The 19,850-nt window shown below is 36.8% G+C and overlaps 1 protein-coding gene across 8 annotated transcripts in view; it reads right to left on the reverse strand.

Moving 5' to 3' along the window:
* The window catches only part of LOC149782115 (uncharacterized), a 100,821-nt gene that overhangs the window by 40,842 nt on the left and 40,129 nt on the right, over positions 1–19,850 (reverse strand). For all 8 annotated transcript variants that reach the window (XM_089933557.1, XM_089933553.1, XM_089933556.1 and 5 more), the window contains 2 exons: positions 13,340–13,477; positions 2,880–3,060 (listed from right to left, as the gene is read on the reverse strand). In XM_089933557.1, coding sequence (XP_089789683.1) covers positions 2,880–3,060; positions 13,340–13,477 — 319 coding nt within the window. The remainder of the gene's footprint in view (positions 1–2,879; positions 3,061–13,339; positions 13,478–19,850) is intronic.

Genomic DNA, 19,850 nt, shown 5'->3' on the forward strand with positions numbered 1-19,850 from the left:
TTCCAAGTTCCTGCTATTGCATCAAGGACTCCATAGAATTCTACAAAAGTAATACAGTGCAACCCCGCTATAATGCGCCCAGCGATAACGCAAATTTGGATATAACATGGTTGTGGCGTGGCTCCCGAAATTTCATATATTCATTCGCACATGAAAATAAAATAAAAATCCAAGTACACTAAATAGTGTATAAAAATGTACCATCATTTTGGGGAAGAGATGTATGAATTCAAATATAATATGATTATGGCATGGTTCCTGAAATTTTAAATACATGTATGTGTATTTTTCTCGCACCCAGAAAATTATTTTTTTTAAAGTACGTGAAATAGTATATAAAAAATTTATTATCATTTTGGGGAAGAGATCCTGTATGAATTCGATAATATGATCGTGGCATGGTTCCTGAAATTTGAAATACATGTACATGTATTTTTCTCGTACCGGAAAAATATATTTTTAAAGTTAGTATGAGAAATAGTGTGTAAAATGTTTATTATCATTTGGGGGAAGAGTTTGCATATGAATTTGAATATAGTACGATCTTGGGGTGGCTTCTGAAATTAATAATTTCACCAGGTTCTTGAAGTGTTATACCAAAATAAACATTATCAGAAATGATCCATGAGTAAAGCCAGTAAGTCATCTTCGTGATTGTCTTCAATTAGTTCTGTATACAATCGTTGTTCAAACAATATCTGATATGTGTTTCTTCTTTAACTGCATACACAACCAAGCAGCAAACAATGCGGTAGTTGATAAAAGATTCTCACAATTTAATATAGATCAAACAAAACGAAAGCCGCTAACATGTTTGCTGGGCTTGGCAGTGTTATTATGCGCAATCAGTTGGCCAGTAAATAATGTCCACTTTATTAGCTGGAAACTGAAAGGGTATGAAATTGTACATAGGTTCATCTTAAAAATCTTTATAAAAGTATTTTTCACATGTTTCTTTCAATATTCACAAAATCTGAAGTAAAAGTTATATGCACGCTAAAAGCATGTGTTGTTTTTTAATTATCTTTGCTGTATTAGTTCAAATGAATAAGCGTACAAGTGTTAATTATTGGGAATTTACATGGAAACACATATGAGAAAATTTTAGCAGTATGAAATTTGTACAGACCCTGTTCATAGACCCTGGAATGTAATGAACTGTACATGTGCTTCATCTTTCTTAACCTTATTTTGTTGTTAATTTTTCCCATTGAATTCAGACACATAATGATCTGTGACAAAATTACTGAATAGTTTAAATATGTATGCAATTTTTGCAATGGAATTACATATATTATGGATTAAATGCATGCCAAGACAGTACGATACCAGACAGTAAGTATGTGGTGTTAGTACTCTGTTCATGCTATAGATTAGATTTTGAATTCAGACACAATGATCTTGACAAAATTAATGAATATTTTAAATATGTGTGCATTATGGATGAACTGCATGCCACGATGGCCTTATAGTAAATAGTGTTGATACCCTATTCATGATATAAATTAGACATAAATAAACATATGTACCAATGTGTTGTTCTCTGAAAAAAGTAAAATACTGTAAAACCAAACATTCTCACGACCCTGCTATTAACGCGATCCAATCTTTTGGACCACAATTATCACGTATTGATATATACCACTGTATTGATATTTCAGTATTGTATTAACTCGTGTACAAGGAACACACTATCTTCCTTAATTGTGTCTTTGATAAAGACTATATAATTTCACACCGTTTCTTCAGAAAAAGCGTATTATCATTTATCTTGACATATTTTTCATTGACAAAATATGTTCAAGAGTTGTGGTGAGAGTGTCATTCAATTCCAACCATGTGAAAAACGTGTCTTTCCAAAATGGTTTAAATTTCTTAGAAACTAGGTGGAGTCCTTCTTTCTTTAAAAAGAAAGCATTGTCCCTCCATAGTCTTCAAGCATGTCTATAAGAACTTGTTTCCATCATGAATGGGTGAAGGGACCAATTAAATTTTTTTTTACATGATCATAAGTGCATGACAAAAAGACTGGACATGTAACATCTTTTACCCACCTTCTTGATAGTCACTGACAAAAATATTCCTTTTAATTTTGTCACCTTTCCCACTCAGTTCATTAATTTTGGACAGATGTCCTTTACATGCAAGTGTGTATTGACAATGATTTTTACTGTATGTTATCTTTTATATATTTTTTATCAATTTTATAAAAATAATATATACTTAACAATGTATTTCAGAAGAACTCTTATGAATGACAATTAAATTATCACAAAGAAGTATACTACATGTAATGTCAAACTTCCAAAGTAACTTTACCCAGTCGGTAGTGTGCTAGTAATCACTAATGTAACTTTACCCAGTCGGTTGTGTACTAGTAATCACTAAGGTAACTTTACCCAGTCAGTAGTGTGCTAGTTATTACTAAGGTAACTTTACCCAGTCGGTTGTGTACTAGTAATCACTAAGGTAACTTTACCCAGTCAGTAGTGTGCTAGTTATTACTAAGGTAACTTTACCTGGTCGGTTGTGTACTAGTAATCACTAAGGTAACTTTACCCAGTCAGTAGTGTGCTAGTTATTACTAAGGTAACTTTACCTGGTCGGTTGTGTACTAGTAATCACTAATGTAACTTTACCCAGTCAGTAGTGTGCTAGTTATTACTAAGGTAACTTTACCTGGTCGGTTGTGTACTAGTAATCACTAATGTAACTTTACCCAGTCAGCAGTGTGCTAGTTATTACTAAGGTAACTTTACCTGGTCGGTTGTGTACTAGTAATCACTAAGGTAACTTTACCCAGTCAGTAGCGTGCTAGTTATTACTAAGGTAACTTTACCTGGTAGGTTGTGTACTAGTAATCACTAAGGTAACTTTACCTGGTCAGTACTGTGCTAGTAATCACTAGAGGTGCACAAGAACAGTTCTCAAGAACCTTCCCTGCACATTTAATCGTTTCTATATCAGTGCAGTCAAAAGGGTCCAGTCCACATTTCCCATGCTCCAAACTGCAGATGCAAACTGGCCAGCAGTACCCTTCAATGCATTTCATTTTTATTCCTGTAATAATAATAATAATGAAAGACATATCAGACAACAAAGTATACCTACAGACTAGGTTTGCACTAAATCCTCAATTAATATATTTTGATGGAAAAACAAAAATTTTTCAGGTGGCATCATTCAAGATACATGTATTCATCAGATATGTCCACAAACAGGACTTGATAAAAATCAATAAAAATCCATTCATACTTATTTGTGTTATCATGATCACATGCCCATTAAGTACACCTAAATATCAGAGTCAAGATCTTTGCCTTAAAATCCATGCTGACTATCAATCTGCTCAATGGAATGCACCTATGTACAAAGTTTGATCAAAATTAATTTTTATATGAACAATTAAAAGCACTCATCAATTCAGTGTAGTACAAAAATGTAAGCAATGACTTTTGACTTAACCACATCAATTAGGTCTGCTGATGGCGATTCTTTTTGGCAGGGGGAGGTAACTTTTATTATGTAATACTTACTACTATTGTATTGCAACCCTTCATTGGGTTCCCAGTCCAAGCTAAATATTTCTTCACAATTATTAATTTGCAGGTCAGAAAAGAAAAGATGATCAGTCTAACTCCTTAGTCATCTCCAATGTGCAGAATGTCCCTCTTGGACCAAGACTACTGGACATCAGAGCAGGGTGGGAAGCAGGAATAATTACAACAGTGGCAGGCAATAAAAACATATTTAAAGTGATCCCCCTCCCAGGACACTTTGATCACAGAGATACCTACCAGTCACTATTGCAATGCTGTATTTACCATCTAGGAGCAGGCATCTGACCTCAAAACAAAAACCGATGTAAGAAAAGGCACTTGCTATTAATTTATCAGATGTTCCCTACTGTAATCTGATAGATAGTGTGCTCACATCTGCTATCACAACTTGATCCTTCACTCTGGCACGCCAAATATTAATGGTAAAAGGATAAAAACATAGAGTGAGAGTATAGCTCTTATAACATCATCCACAGAGATGTAATTCCAGTAGGCCAAAGATATCACACAAGCCTTAACATTACAGAATATAATTCTCATGAAAGACTGATACTACTTAGTGAGGGACTGATAGTGAGAACAATCCACCTGAAAATGGTGGTCACTGAAATATCAGAGCAAACTCCACTGTGAGGGAGAAAGAGATGATTCTGACGATTTCTCATTCTTTATGAGGTAGCTGAATAAAATCTCAATTTCCTAATAGGATTAAGGGTTCTCTCTTGATCATCCTATGCACAGAAACTGGGAATCTCAGTGTGTGTGTGTGTGTGTTTGAGATTTGGATTTTTAATGTACCTTTAACAATTTTTCTGTCACAGTGTGGTAGTTTATAGCAATGTCCAGAACTGGGACATCATGTAGCATCATGTCCCACCTAGTCACATTATCCTGACACCAGGCTGACCAGTCCTAATAATAACCTCTTAATGCTGAGCAACATGCGAGGCAACTGTTAGTAACAATTTTATAAGTCTTTGGTATGACTCGGCCAGGGTTCAAACCTGCAATCTCCCACAATCAAGACAGATGCTCTAACTACTTAGGCCACTGGAGCAGTCTCAGTAGGAACAGGAGCTACTGAAGGTAGATGGTTCATACCAAGAAAAATCCATGTTGGCAAAGAAGAGAAACCAAATCATTGATACTAGGGGTGAAACAATACACCTGTGCCACATATCGATACTATTCACAATAAAAAGCCTACAATATGATATACATATGAACTTCATGGTCTTTCCATCTTTGGACGGTAAGTTTGGCCCTTTTTATGTATTTTGACATAACAGTTGTATTTCTAGTATGCAGATTACAGACAGACACATATTTATCATATATGTATATGCAGTTCTCATTGATGACAAGATAACAAAAATACTTTTACAAACAGACTACTTGTTGGTTAACAATGAGTTTTATGGACTATTTTATACCATTTAATGCAGGCTCCAATTAATTCACTATAGCCACCAGAATATTCATTTTGTTCTGCATAAACGCTTTAAAAACATACTCATTACTAATTTCATGTCTCACTTAAACCTGAAAGACATTACGATGTTATCTTCAAAACAGAAGAAATAAAGTAATTTCATCATGCAAAGAATATCTCATCTCAAACAGAACAGGGAATGGGAATGAGGTTGAATACCAACAAAATCTATCACACTGTACTTCACACCGATGAAAAAGACTGCGATAACCATGCTGCAGCCACATGTACTGGTTAAATATCTTTGCATAATGAGGCATTCCAAATTTGTTCCCCATATACAACTTAAGGAGAGATGCTGCCAGCATTTTATTTAAAGATGGAACCTCCCCTTTGTCACCTTAATATGGAGGAGTAGAAAAAAGGAGAGGCAGGAGGAAATTGCCAAAGTTCAATACTTACCTAACACTTCAATATCTGTCTCTCTTTCTGCTCCACTTTGTTAGAGCTTTACTAAAATCAAAATCTTTAAAAGATGTCACCTCTAGTTGTATAAGCATTAATATGTTAATTGTTTCTGAGCATGCTCCATACCTTATCTGTGTATGAATATTGTTCTGTGCATCATATACATGGCTAGGTTTGTCAGCTGGAATAGATTGGGAAACTTATCTTTATGACTGCTATGTACAACTTTCCAGAGCTCAGATACTATCTTTTGGATACATCAGTTCCTAAACAAGATTTTACAATAACATAAACTCTGCCAAAGTTTCACTTTCTTGAATCAGTAGTTTACTGACTACTATGCTGAATTTCTTGTATGTTCCACAATGCTGTATTAAGGGTTTTAAGTCCATCAATGCCAGTCCCATTATGCTGTATTAGGGTTTTAAGTTCATCAATGCCATTCCCATTATGCTGTATATAGGGTTTTTAGTCCATCAATGCCACAGTCAGTCCCATTATGCTGTATTAGGGTTTTTAGTCCATCAATGCCACAGTCAGTCCCATTATGCTGTATTAGGGTTTTTAGTCTATCAATGCCATAGTCAGTCCCATTATGCTGTATTAGGGTTTTTAGTCTATCAATGCCATAGTCAGTCCCATTATGCTGTATTAGGGTTTTTAGTCCATCAATGCCATGTCAGTCCCATTATGCTGTATTAGGGTTTTTAGTCTATCAATGCCATAGTCAGTCTCATTATGCTGTATTAGGATTTTTAGTCCATCAATGCCACAGTCAGTCCCATTATGCTGTATTTGGGTTTTTAGTCCATCAATGCCAGTCCCATTATGCTGTATTAGGGTTTTTAGTCCATCAATGCCACAGTCAGTCCCATTATGCTGTATTAGGGTTTTTAGTCTATCAATGCCATAGTCAGTCCCATTATGCTGTATTAGGGTTTTTAGTCCATCAATGCCATAGTCAGTCCCATTATGCTGTATTAGGATTTTTAGTCCATCAATGCCATAGTCAGTCCCATTATGCTGTATTAGGGTTTTTAGTCCATCAATGCCATAGCCTGCTTATGCAGAGATATTCAAATAAATATCTTTACTTTTTAATTTCATTTTTTTTTAACCCTTATTTATTCAGTCTATCTTAACCTTAATAGGAGTATATGGTGTTGTAGTATATGATTCATAAGGCTAAACTGATTGAGAAATATGAAAATTGCATTCTACTTTTAAATTGTCTGTATTTTAATTAGGTTCTGTGTTCTGCCCATTCTATAATTAATTTCAAAACACAGCTGAAAGGGAGACTGACTGGCATGCGGTCTATTTTTGTCAATCCAAAAAGTACATCCGACTCGTATATAACACCATTAACATGTTCAAAAATCAAATCACTGGTATCTCCATTAACATTGCTCCCAGCTCCAATAATACTTCATAACATTAAAAATTATGGTCAACATCACTATCATGAGCCAGTATTTGCCGAATGAAGTCGTAATCTGAAGATAAACCATGTAGGTTCAAGCTAGACCATAATGTACATTCCATGGCACTATATGCCAATAAAATTTAGCTGAACAACTGTTCATGTCATTCATGTCATATTTCAGCACAAGATAGGCTATACATGGCAGCCAGTATAACTGGTGGAGAAAGAACCCTGCCAAACCCCGAGAAGAACCACCAACCCAAGAGAAGCTACTGGCAGGCTTTCTCACATACCCATGTTAGCTGAGCCGGAGACTCAAACCCATGCAGACAGAGGTGAGATGGCAGTGATCTAGAACGGTAAGCGGTTTAGACCACTCAGCCACTCAGGGTCCCCCATGTCATCCTAGAAGAACCCAGATGTGATAACAATTCCCTGCTCGAAAAACAGATGTCACAATAAGAACAGTTAGATAAAAACTGTATACTTTGCCGACTTTCGACTAATTTATGCGAGTTTTCAGGCATCACTGTTCTCCAGGTGTGCAAATTCATACAAATTAGCATGATTCACACCTTGGCAGCATCTTTGCTTAAGTACTTTACGCATCATTTAATGACTTTTGTGTGAAGTTTCTTTTTTGCTTTACCAGTACATCCAGTTTGTAAAGGAAATAAGCTACATTAATTTCTGATTGGTGGTTACTGTTTAACCTGGACCAAAACAAGCAATAAATACACCAATGATAGTTCAATGTGACATTTCACTGTGTGACACACCAGTACTGTAGCTTTCAAATCGACGAGAACACATTCAACATAGAAACTTCACGTAAAGTGGTTATTAAATGATGAGTATAGTACTTTATTATACACAAGAAACATATCCTTTATGCTGAACATGCTGCTGAGTTAAAATAATTAGCATGGCATTGGAAGGGGTGCAGATTACGTGCCAAGTCACTCTGTGCTAATTTGCAGTTGGCTAGCGATTATTCTCAATAGTCTTTTTCATTTTTCCTAACAAAAATGAATTCCTGTAATTGCCAATGCTGTTTCAGATAATTCCAAATTTAAAAGATAACAAGGCAAACTAATAATAATTATTCATGACTGCAGAAGACTAAAATATCTAGCATACAGTAGGTATCATTTAATAAATTCTCCATCTCTTCCATTGATAAGTGTATCATTACAGCAAAAGTACTGATGCATCAATATATAGTGATGAATAATTTCACCCCTAATTGTTAAAATGGAACAACCCTTTTCCACTGACAAAGCAAGAAGCTCATTCCTTCTCCTTGCTAAAGTTAGGGACAGCAGAAAGACTGTCTTTAGGGTAGGGTTCTTAATGGAAGCTTCACATAAAGGGGTTTAGATAATGCCTGAGGGTATAATAAAGGACTGCACTTATAGCCCTTCAAATAGTAGATATAGAACAGTCTCCTTCCTTGAAAAGAAATAGAAGAAAATCTGCAACTATGAGGGAGAGATAGAAACAACATGTTTCCTACTGCATGAATCCCAAAAGATTCTCCATTTGCCATTATCTACTTCAGAATAGACTGCCTCCTGACTTGGGCATATCAGTTGGAAAACTTGCTCAAAAACCAGTCTTGGCAGATTGATCCTCTGATATAAGTCAAGCATGAACTCAGGTGGAAAATGTGTGGATTGTTGTGTTGGAAAGACCCTCTGTGACGTGATGGGTAACTTCTGTGAGGTAATCTCCTTTGCTCATCCCCAAAAAGACTGAGGAGATCACTGAAGCATGATCACTGGAACCAACAGGATTAGCCAAAATGTGTATATTCTGACTTGGTGAAGAACCTAGGAGATTATTTTGAAATGGGGAATGGCATTAAGTGATGGCTCCACTTCAGACTGAAAGCATCCGGTCTCTAAACCCTCTGATCTGGCACTGAGGACAGGTCAAGAAAGCATTTGTTGTTTAATTTCATAGTCCACTATTGGTCTCCACCACAGCTGAAAATTGCCTCTGTTACCAACTAGTGCAGAGAATATTCTATAAAGATCACACAGCTCAGCCTGTGTGGGATGTCCTCCAGGATATTTCTCTTCCCAGAATGTGGCAGACTCTTGAGAGTGAACATCACAGGAGGTTCCAGATTTCAATACAAAGATAAAGAGTATATGCACCTCCTTGATGCCATGTAGGATTAGAAACATTGCCCATATCTCTAGGTTCTTGATAAGAAGAGTTCATTCTTCCTGAGACCACAATCCCTTTGGTTCCAGATAGGCATCCCATCCTTAGTCTGATGCATCTCTGTATAGAAAGGATTGGGGTTCTCGGGTGTGAAGTGAGAAACTGGTACCAATCAAAACCACCAACAATGGAGATGAAGAAATTCTGTTCTCAGGGTGGTCTGAACTGATAGCAAATCTTTGTGCAGTCTACAGTTTGCTGGAAACAACAACTAGATAGGAGGACATCAATGATGTCCAATATTCCCCAGGTAGAGAGGTAAAGGTTAGGTCTCAATAAAGTGTTGGCTAATAGACCTGCTACCAGAGACATAATCTGAGCAATTCTGTCTGGAGGAGCATGAACCCTCCCTTGATTGGAAGGAAATTAATCCCCATATATATTTAGTCCTGAGAATAGATAAGATCAGACTTCGTAGTTTGGGGAATAGACCCAGATGAGTCACCATTGACGAACTCAAGGATAGGTCCTTCAAAAGATTATTTTTTAGAATGCTGCACATCAACTAGTCATAAAAATACTGAAAGATGGGGACCCCAAAGGACCTCACATGAAACACTATTACCCACATGACTCTGTTAAAGGAAATTGGAAAGGCTAAATGGAAAGCCTTTTAAACTGAAATACTCCTGGCCCAGATAAAACCAGAGGCAGGAAATGGGGATATGAAGGTACACATTCTTAAGATCTTTGTTGACAGCCCAGTCACTGCACCTTATGTCATTCCTGAGCAAAAAGGTAGTCTCCGTTTTGAAAATTTCCTCCCAAAGAAATCTGGTTAATCAGGAGTACAAACTGTCCACCTTTTTTAACACCAAAATGATCGAAAAATTAGAAAAATGATTTTGGATCTTCATATTCATATTCCTCTCTACTGTACCTTTCTATAGAATGGTGTGCACTTCTTAGATGAATCAGTCTGGACTGGTGAATGGAAATGCGGCTCCACAAATGGAGAGAAGATTCCCAGAAACAAAGCCAGTAACCTTCTCTGCTGAGAGCATCCTAGATATTAAAAATTCATTCCTCAAACAAGAGCTGTAACACTGCTGGAGACAATGATTCCTCCCTAAAAAAAATCTGAAGGAGGCAGCCAAAAGGAGATTGATAAGTGAGGCTATTGAGAACCAGAGAATCTTAGTGTCCCCAGGTTTGGACACAGCTCTGGGGGAAGAAGGTGGTAAACCTTTCCATCTTATCAAAATCCAGACCTTCTCCTCTTCCATCACTTGTACAAAAATGGTTGTATGAAGATGGGAACCCTAATGGAAGGGAAGAGCATGAAATAACCAGTTATCCTAAAAAGTTGAATGAGTCTACCTGGCATCATCATCCTGACCCTGCTCTCAAGGCAATATAAGACTATTCGTCCTGATCTCCATCTCCAGAGAAGGAAACATTAAAATGAGGGTCCATGACCACTGGAGGTGGGCAACAGGACTAACCCTATAATCTTCCCTCCTTGGAGAACAGATTCGAAAATCCCTGCTCAACAAGCTAGGAGGAGAGTGGTAAAGCAACTTCTTTATGCCGGACAAGGCCAGAGATGAAGGAGAAGGTATATGGAATGCTATGTCCAAAGTACCATGATGTCATCTGGAAGGAAAGGAAGACTCACTACCTGGTAGTAGGAGTCCCAAAAACCAAAAGGGATTGAAAGGGAATATAGGGAAGAGGAGGATGGCAATCCAATCCCCTTCAGATCCTTTCTCCATAGGGACTGAATAGCAATATATAGAATGGGGGTGGGGTAACCAGCCCAATTCTGTCCCAATATTGTCGATCAAACCCATGTGCCCAATTGCTCAAAGACAATGCCCAGTGACTGATGGCTGGCACTTTAAGCCCAGTGCTTGGTGACTAAATTGATGTTACTCTTATCAGACAGCCACAATGACCACACATGGAAGATTTATTTTCAGTTAGTATTGAACTAGATAATGTAAAGCTTGTAAGAAAACCTCGTGTGATATTATCAGAGCACAAATAACAAGATTTTTCAAGATAGGAACCATGCCCACTATACCTGATGTCCTATCTGTACCATTTTACTGATATGACCCTTTGCTCAGGATAAATAGCAAAACCAAAACTTGATATTGCATGTGATATCATGATTTTCAACTTGGTTATCATGGTGGCCATATTATTTGCCAGATCATCACTATATTCATTTGGTGCAACTAAACATCACTATGACTCACTAAGATAATCCATTAAAAAGAAGCAGTGGATGTCGGACTGGCACCAGCCTCATTTAGAACCAACTAGGCATTTTAAGAAGTCTCAGTCCAAACCCCCTGTCAATCTGACAATCCATTCAAGAGGAGTAGTAACTAAAAGATTTTAATTACCAGTCCTAACACTAACCTATTAATACTGAGTGCTAAGCGAGGCAGCTGCTAGTATCATTTTTATAAGTCTTTGGTATGACTCAGTATGGGTTTCTAACCCATGACCTCCTGCAGCCAAGGTGGACACTCTAATCACTAGGCCACTGGAGCAGTCTTTAGGAGGAATAGTAATAACAAACCTGTACTATGTGACAGATGTCAAATAGACACTGGATAACAGAACATAGCACATTCTCTCCTCATCAATGAACAGAGCAGCTAAATCTAGTGAAGGACAAGTAGTGATAAAGAACTAGTTTTAACAGATGGGTAACAGATGATAAACATGCAGACAGCAGATGATAGAGAACAAGCTATCATATTAGATCTTCTGGTCTATGACAAGTAGAACTAAGAAATGGTAAACTCCTTAGAATACAAGACAATTTTGTTTTATCTAAACTGCACTTTTTTAATTAAAAAAAAACATTCAAGCTGGAGGATTAACACAGGACACATTCCAGAGTAATATGGCTGCTTCTACGGGTCATCTCATATGACATGCTTTGAGCCCATTCTCCATCTGCAAGCCAGCAGGGTACCATTTGTACAAACTTAAAACACCTTGATTTGCATGGTCAAATTTTGTTGTGTAGTTTTCAAAAAGGCATTTAAAAAATTGTCCACATTTGGCAATGGTGTCAATAAGTGACAGTCAATCAGCAGCATCTGCATAAATTTCAAAGCCTTTACAACATGCCACCCTCTTTCAAATTAAATCAATGTCTGCTTCACAGTTTCTGGCAAGAAGCTATCAAAAGCTTTCTTCCATATTTAGAATTATGGTGGGCAGAGATTGATGCCAAATTGGCATCATTTTTACAAACCTGAAAGCCATCTATGTCAAGGTGCGTTCTGTCAAATATGGTCAAATTCTGCTAAGCAGTTTTTGAGGAATCATTTAAAGGTTTTACTACTTTAAGTGTGTGTGTGTGTGTGTGATTTGGATTTTTAACATAGCTTTAACACTTTTTCAGTCATACTGCTACAATATCGGCAGTGTGACAGTTTATAGTGACATCTAGCACTGGGGCATCACGCCACAGACATGTAGCATGATGTCCCACCCAGTCACATTATCCTGACACCAGGCGGACCGGTCTTAACACTAACCTCTTAATGCTGAGCACCAAGTGAGACAGCTGTTAGTACCATTTTTGCAAGTCTATTGTATGACTTGGCCAGGGATCAAACCCATGACCTCCCACATCCAAGGCAGACGCTCTAACCACTAGGCTACCAGAGCAGTTACTTCATGCAACAACCCTTTTAGTAAAAAGTCATAGTACAGTGGCCCATTTTCTAGCTACTCAATTTTTCTAACAAACAGAACTTGGTAAGGATCCGGAATCAGTCTAATACAGGGGCTAAAATCTACATCAACACCAGATACATGTACATTTGTGGAAGAATCTGCAAATTATTGGGACTGAGTGCAAACATTGCACACAACAAAATGAGGCTTTAAATATCACTTTGGTACGAGTCATCTGTAATAATTTCTCAATTCATGGATAACTTTATAGAATTATGATAAACAAATTTAGGTGAAACTTAGATGCAACTTGACATATTTGTTGTGTTTACTCTCAAGTTTTTATATTAAATGGATGCATGGCGAAATCCTTTCCATTCTGATTATTTTAAAACCATGATGCAAAGTTTGGCATAACTGTGATCTCGGTACGATATTTGCCTTTTAATGACAAACTTAATGTTGCATAGACATACAATATATAGAGTGAAAGCCTTTGATATTTTTGTAGTACGAGTGTGAAATTCTTTCTGCAAGATCAACATATGTACTGTGCTAGAAACTGATTCTTACCCAAATCAGTGCACGTAGGATTTGCAATGCAATGGGGACTATTCTGTGAAGATGTCTCGTCTGGTTGGTATGTGTTATTGGGACACTTCTGAACACGATCCTCAGTACCATGCTCTGTACATGGTACTGCTTCATATCCTGTGAAGGAAATCAAAGTATTAAGAATACTGATAGTTTTAAGTATTAGCATGATTCTAATTTACATAAGATTAGACATAATAACATAACTCCAATGTCTATTCATGATCCTTTACATTAGAATAAACAGACAGCTCTATATAATTATATTAACATTATTTTCTTATATATGTCTAAAGAATTTGTATTAACATTTGGAACATCATTTGATGAATTACTGTTGTGATTACTTTTAAACCATTTTCAAGTCTTGTTTCTTGAATAACCATCTTTGGAAGAAAAATAAATATCCATTGGACATAAATTTATTTTAATTTTAGTTGCATCCGTTACATACAGAACTGACCTAAAAGACCAGTGGATCTAAACTTTTTGTTACTAATTTAATTAAGATCATATAGTTTGTTACAATTATGATTAATACCAACTATATTTAGTAATGGAGAATACACACTATGCCACAGACAGAGAGGGACTGAAATCTCTGCAAGCCAAATTTAATAAGATTATAATTATATTGTTATATTTTCCAAATAGGGTGTAAATTTGAAGCAAAAGAAAACTATAACACAAACAAGTTGATGTTGTGGGGTTTAACGCCATTTTTCAGCACACGATAGGCTATACATGGCGGCCAGTATTAATGGTGGAGGATGAACCCAGGAAAACACCGGGAAGAACCACCGACCCACGAGAAGCTACTGGCAAGCTTTCTCACATACCCACATTGGCTGAATCCTAGACTTGAACCCACGCAGACAGAGGTGAGATGGCAGTGATCCGTAACGGAGAACGCTTTAGACCACTCGGCCACAAACAAGTATCTAACCAATGGTCCAATTGAAGGACACAACCCAAAAGTACAATGAAGGTAAGAATTACATAATGTCAACTTCAAAATATTCACTGAATTAGATAAGGCTTTATTAGAATAAATTAGCAACAATGAATAAAAACAATTATCCTACTTCTTGACCTGGTAACCCCATCAAAGGACTTGGGCAACACAGCAAAGCAATTAAGTAGAATTTGCACGAATATAACATTTCAAATCTGTAGTGAATTGGAAAAAATTAATGAAAACAGATGGAATCACACTTTCACTATATGGTGCCCTAAATATTTTCCCCATTACATGAACCCTGGGACATTATCCTGGTGTAGGAGTTGCAAACTACACAAGATCAGTGTGTGTGATGACATTGGTATTCTAAACATAAAGTTAACTGATCATGGAAACATAAGGAAATAGATACATTTTAACTCAAACATGCCAATGTTAAAAGTCTTAATCACAAGGAATCTGGAACTGAGAGAAAGGCGAGTTCCAGATTCCATGGGATTAAGACTTAAAATGGGGGGGCACATTTGAGTTACACTTTATTAATTTCCTTATATTTTCATAATCAGTTATTGAATTATGTGATATCAAACTCAAAATATGAAACAAATCTGTTACAGATTCATGGGAATATAAGTGATGATAACATTGTTACCAAAAAACTGTAACTTAAATGCTCCCACCAATATAATTACTGACCTTAGTCTATGATCCAACCATGGGACAAGAACAGTATTAAGAGATGGAGTGTATGTGATAATGTTAGATTCCATATATGAAGTGAATCGGTCAAGGGAGATTTATATGTATGTGATGAGGAAAAAAACTTTAAATAAAATGTGTCTCTACTATAATTCCACCATTAGATAAGAGTAGTGCAAAGAAAAGGAAAGTATATTTTGAAAATCCTAAAAAGTGTATCTGCTTAAATAGCTAGAAGTTTGGGAAGAAATTTTTTTATAGCCAAATTTTATTCCATTATAATTTTTGGCCCTATGACACCTTCCAAAGCCAACACTCTGGGATAGGAGTTATATTATGCCAAAAGGAGGAGTGTATGAGATGACGTTATAATCCAAACATCATCACATACACCCCCTACTTTTAACAAAACTCTTGCCCCAGAGTGTTGCCCTTGGAAGGGGTCATTGGGTCAAGAATTATATTGGAGCAAAATTTAGTAAAGATGACCTGTGCTGGGTTATGGGTTACTAAACCACAAGTGCTGGGAAGAAAATATGTGTCCCCAATATAATTCTTGACCTCATAACACCACCAAGGGTCAGGAGTGGTATTACAAGGAGTGTACTTAATGATGTAATATTCCAAATATTAAATGAACTGGTAAAGGGGCTATTGAAATTTACACATATGTGATGAGTAAAATTTTAAACAATTACATTTCAACTAAAACCAATATAATTCTTGACCTTATGACCCATGGGCAGAAGTGGCAATGAGAGGAGAGGAGTATGTCATGACATTATGTAAACTTCAACTAAAAAGTTGAACCAAAATGTGTCCCCAATATGATTAAAATAAATGAGGTGAACTGGTGCTGCAAAACCCTTTACCCAAAATGTGTCCCCATCATAATTCAATTCTGAAGTGAACTGGTTGAGGGGTTATTACTCTATAAGTGCTGGAAGAAACATGAACCAAAATGTGTCCTCATTATAATTCTTGACCCCACTGTTCCACACTGGGGCTGGAGTCGTAATGACCCCATGGTCCCACCCAGGGACAGGAGTGGTACTGACCCCTAGGTCCCACCCAGGCACTCAAAAATATGAAGTGAATTTGGGTAAAGGGGTTACTGTACAACAAGTGCTGTCCAGAGACACACCACACTCCCACAAATGGGCAACCCAAAAATGCCACATGAGGTCATCTCAATTGAATCAAAATAAAGCTTAACTGTCACAACAAAGAAGAACTATAGCAAATTCAATATCTTTGCCTTTGTTCCTTCTTCAGTAATTCATTCCATAGTTTGTCCTATTATTGCTATATCCACAGATCCCAAACCCACAGTCCAACTTGTGATCCTAAAAGTTCTGGGTTCATATGGAATCATTCCGTAAAGTTTCACATCAGTTTTCTGTGTCTAAACTAGGAGACTAATTTATTGGAAGACAAACTGTTTTAAAGCAGATACATTAACCATGTATTTTCCCCAACATACAAAATAAGAAATCTTGAATAACTCTAATAATGAACCATGCATTTTTCAGTCAATAAAACCATAACAGGAATAATCAAAAAAGAAAATCAGAACAATGCTCATACTAACACATGTATTTTCTCCAATGTATGAAAACATAAAAATGAATACTGAAATAACAAAATTTGAATAATGATGATACTTACATACAAATTTTCTCCAGTGGATGATAGCATAATAATAAATAATAGAATAACAAAATTTGAATACTGCTCAATATTTAGTCTAGAAAACTTACATATTGTAGTCAACCTATACATGACTTGCGTGTATAGTCCCACACAGCATCAGACATTTACAGGCAAATGTATGACACAATTGACACATTTTCACATAAAAAAGTAAAAGATTTGAATGAAAATCTTTACTGTGACTCAAAATAAAGCTTCATTCTAGTATGGTTAAATAACTAAATGGTCAAATTCAGTTAGTTTTGTCCCCTGCCTACTGTTGTAAGGCTACAAAAACCATAAAATGATTAATGCATTCCTTGTGATAGATCTTTACTATTACAAAGCAGACAAGGAAACAAGGTTCCTGCCACAAATTTAAAGATTCCAGACTTGTCTGTACCTTGTTCAGCCCAAAAAATTAAAAATTTCCTGACCTCCAGAAGAGCTATGAAGCCATATACTAAAACTTTTTTCCAAATGCAAACAAGCAGTCACATTACTGGTTTCCCATTAATAATAATAATAATAATAATAACAAGGCCTTTGTATAGTGCCTAATCTTTTGAAGCTCTAAGCGTTTTACAACATTAGACAATACCTATAAGATAAAAAACATATAATAATATTATTACAAAAACAAACACCATGAAATTAGAAAAACATTAAAAAAATAAAAAACATGCTGAGAATATTTCAGGTAGGAAACATTATTAAGTCTTTAAGTTTGTTATTGCAGTCGAAATAAGTGAGTTTCAAGAGCCTTCTTGAATGTGATCACCGTGTCTTTGTGTCTAAGTTCAGTGGGCAATTCATTCCACATTGCTGGGCCCTGGTATGCAAAAGAACGCTGTCCATATGACTTTGTTTTCATAGTGGGAATAATGAGTATACAATTGTCAGAAGAGGAGCGTAAGTTTCTTGCTGGTGTGTACACATGGGTGAGATTGGATAGGTATGTTGGACTAGAGTCCGACAGTGAAATGTAGCACAGAGAAAACATTTTGTGTTTGATTATGGATCAAATGAATAGCCAGTATTGGGTACAGAGCAGTTGGGATGTGTGCTCTGATCGTGGTATTCTAAGTATGATCTGAGCAGCTGTGTTTTGAACTTATTGAAGCTTCTGGAATAGATATTGAGATGAACCAGACAGAATTGAGTTATAATAGTCCAGTCTTGAAAGTACTAATGAACACACAAGTGTTTTAGTGGCATCAACTGAAAGATATTTGCGAATTGAGCTGATGCATCTCAGCTAAAGATATGCAGCCTTGCATACATGTATGTTCATGACATGTTGGTGCAATGTGAGAGTACTGTCCAGAGTAACAACTAGGTTTCGTACTGATTGTGTGAATTTAATGTTGGCATTGCTGATATTTATTCAGGTAAAGGATGTGCATGAGAAAGTCTTTGTGTTGTGATCAGAATGGCCTCAGTTTTATCATCATTCATCTGCAGCTTGTTACATGTCATCCATGATTTCATATCAGAAATGCACCTCTCTACGCCTTGTATGGTAGCATCAACTTCAGTTGGGTGGCTAGATTTGTATATTTGGGTGTCATCAGCGAATAATTGGTGAGACACTGGATGATGATCTATGACACTTGAGAGCGAATGAGTGTACAGAATGAAGAGAACAGGTCCAAGAACACACCCCTGTGGAACACCACAATATAGATCAACTGGGCTGGAGTGTATTCCATTTGCAGATACAATTTGTGTCCTGTTGACCAAGTAGGACTTGAACCATAGTAAGGCTGTATCATGAATGCCAAATACATGCTGGAGATGGTGAAGTACTATATCATGGTCTATTGTGTCAAATGCTTCAGACAAATCAAGGAGGGTGAGGACTGTAATCTTTCCGCTATCCAACACAGAGAGAATGTCATTACCTACTTTTAAAAGAGTAGTTTCAGTACTGAGGCAAGGGCAATATGCAGATTGTACATTACTAAAAAGACTGTTTGAATTAAGATGAGATACAAGCTGGGATAGAACAACCTTTTCTAAGATTTTTTTTATATGAATGGGAGATTAGAAACTGGGCGGTAGTTCTTTAAATCTTTATGGTCTAGTGTTGGTTTCTTCAGCAGAAGCTTTACAATGGCAGTTTTGAAAAATGATGGGAATTCCCCAGATAAGAGAGAGGAATTAATGACATCAGTTAGTGAAGGCAATACTGGATCTAAGCACTCAAGCAGCAGTGATGTTGGAATTGGATCAAGTTCACATGACTTTGGTGCACTCTTCATCAGGATTGTACGTACGAAATCCATAGAGACAGGTTCAAATGCTACTAATGGTTGCCACTCAAATTCTGTATCCCAACTGTATGGTGACGACGAGTCAATTGAAATTGTGGTGTCAAGCTTATCTGTAATGGTTTGTACTTTGTCACGGAAGAAATTTGCAAACATGTCCGGAAGGTCGACTGGAGAGAAGGTAGCTGGAAGTGGTGTTGATTTGTTCCTTGACATTAGCTTGTTAGTAATCTCAAAGAGTTCTTTGCAGCTGGAACTTTCCATGATCTTAGTAGTGTAGTGGGCTGATTTCACTGCATGGACAATATCTGTGACATTCTTCTTAGCGACTTCATAGATTTGCTTATGAATAGTGAGTCTGGTGGAAAGTCAGAGCCTCTCAGCTTTACGGCAGTCTCTTTTAGCAGTGCGAAGCTGGTCCCTAACACTGCTATACCATGGAGAACACGTTTGAATTGATACTCTGCACTTGATAGCTGGGGCATGTTTGTCAAGCAATGAACGCAGACAGTTATCGATTTGTTCTGCAGTAGGAGGTAAACAAGTTGTTAGGTTAGCTTGGATGTCATGCTTTAGTTTGGTTCTATTTATCATACGGAGGTTTATCTTAGTAGCAGATAAAGGTGGAGGGTTAGGGACTGATACGTCAAGATAGCATAATAATGCAGAGGTGATCTGATGCAAGGTCATGAGATACCAGGGAGGACCGTAGAATGTTGTGATCAGGTCTATGAAGAATCCAGTCTAAAATGTGACCATGTTTATGGGTGGATTGGTTAACTAACTGTTTGAGGTTGAAAATGTTAATGGAAATCTTTGAATTTTGATGTATTTGAGTTTCTGGGACAGTCAAAGTGAAAGTTGA

The sequence above is a fragment of the Sinohyriopsis cumingii genome, chromosome 15, assembly GCF_028554795.1.
Source record: "Sinohyriopsis cumingii isolate HCF-2022 chromosome 15, ASM2855479v2, whole genome shotgun sequence".
In the NCBI taxonomy this organism is placed as follows: domain Eukaryota; kingdom Metazoa; phylum Mollusca; class Bivalvia; order Unionida; family Unionidae; genus Sinohyriopsis; species Sinohyriopsis cumingii.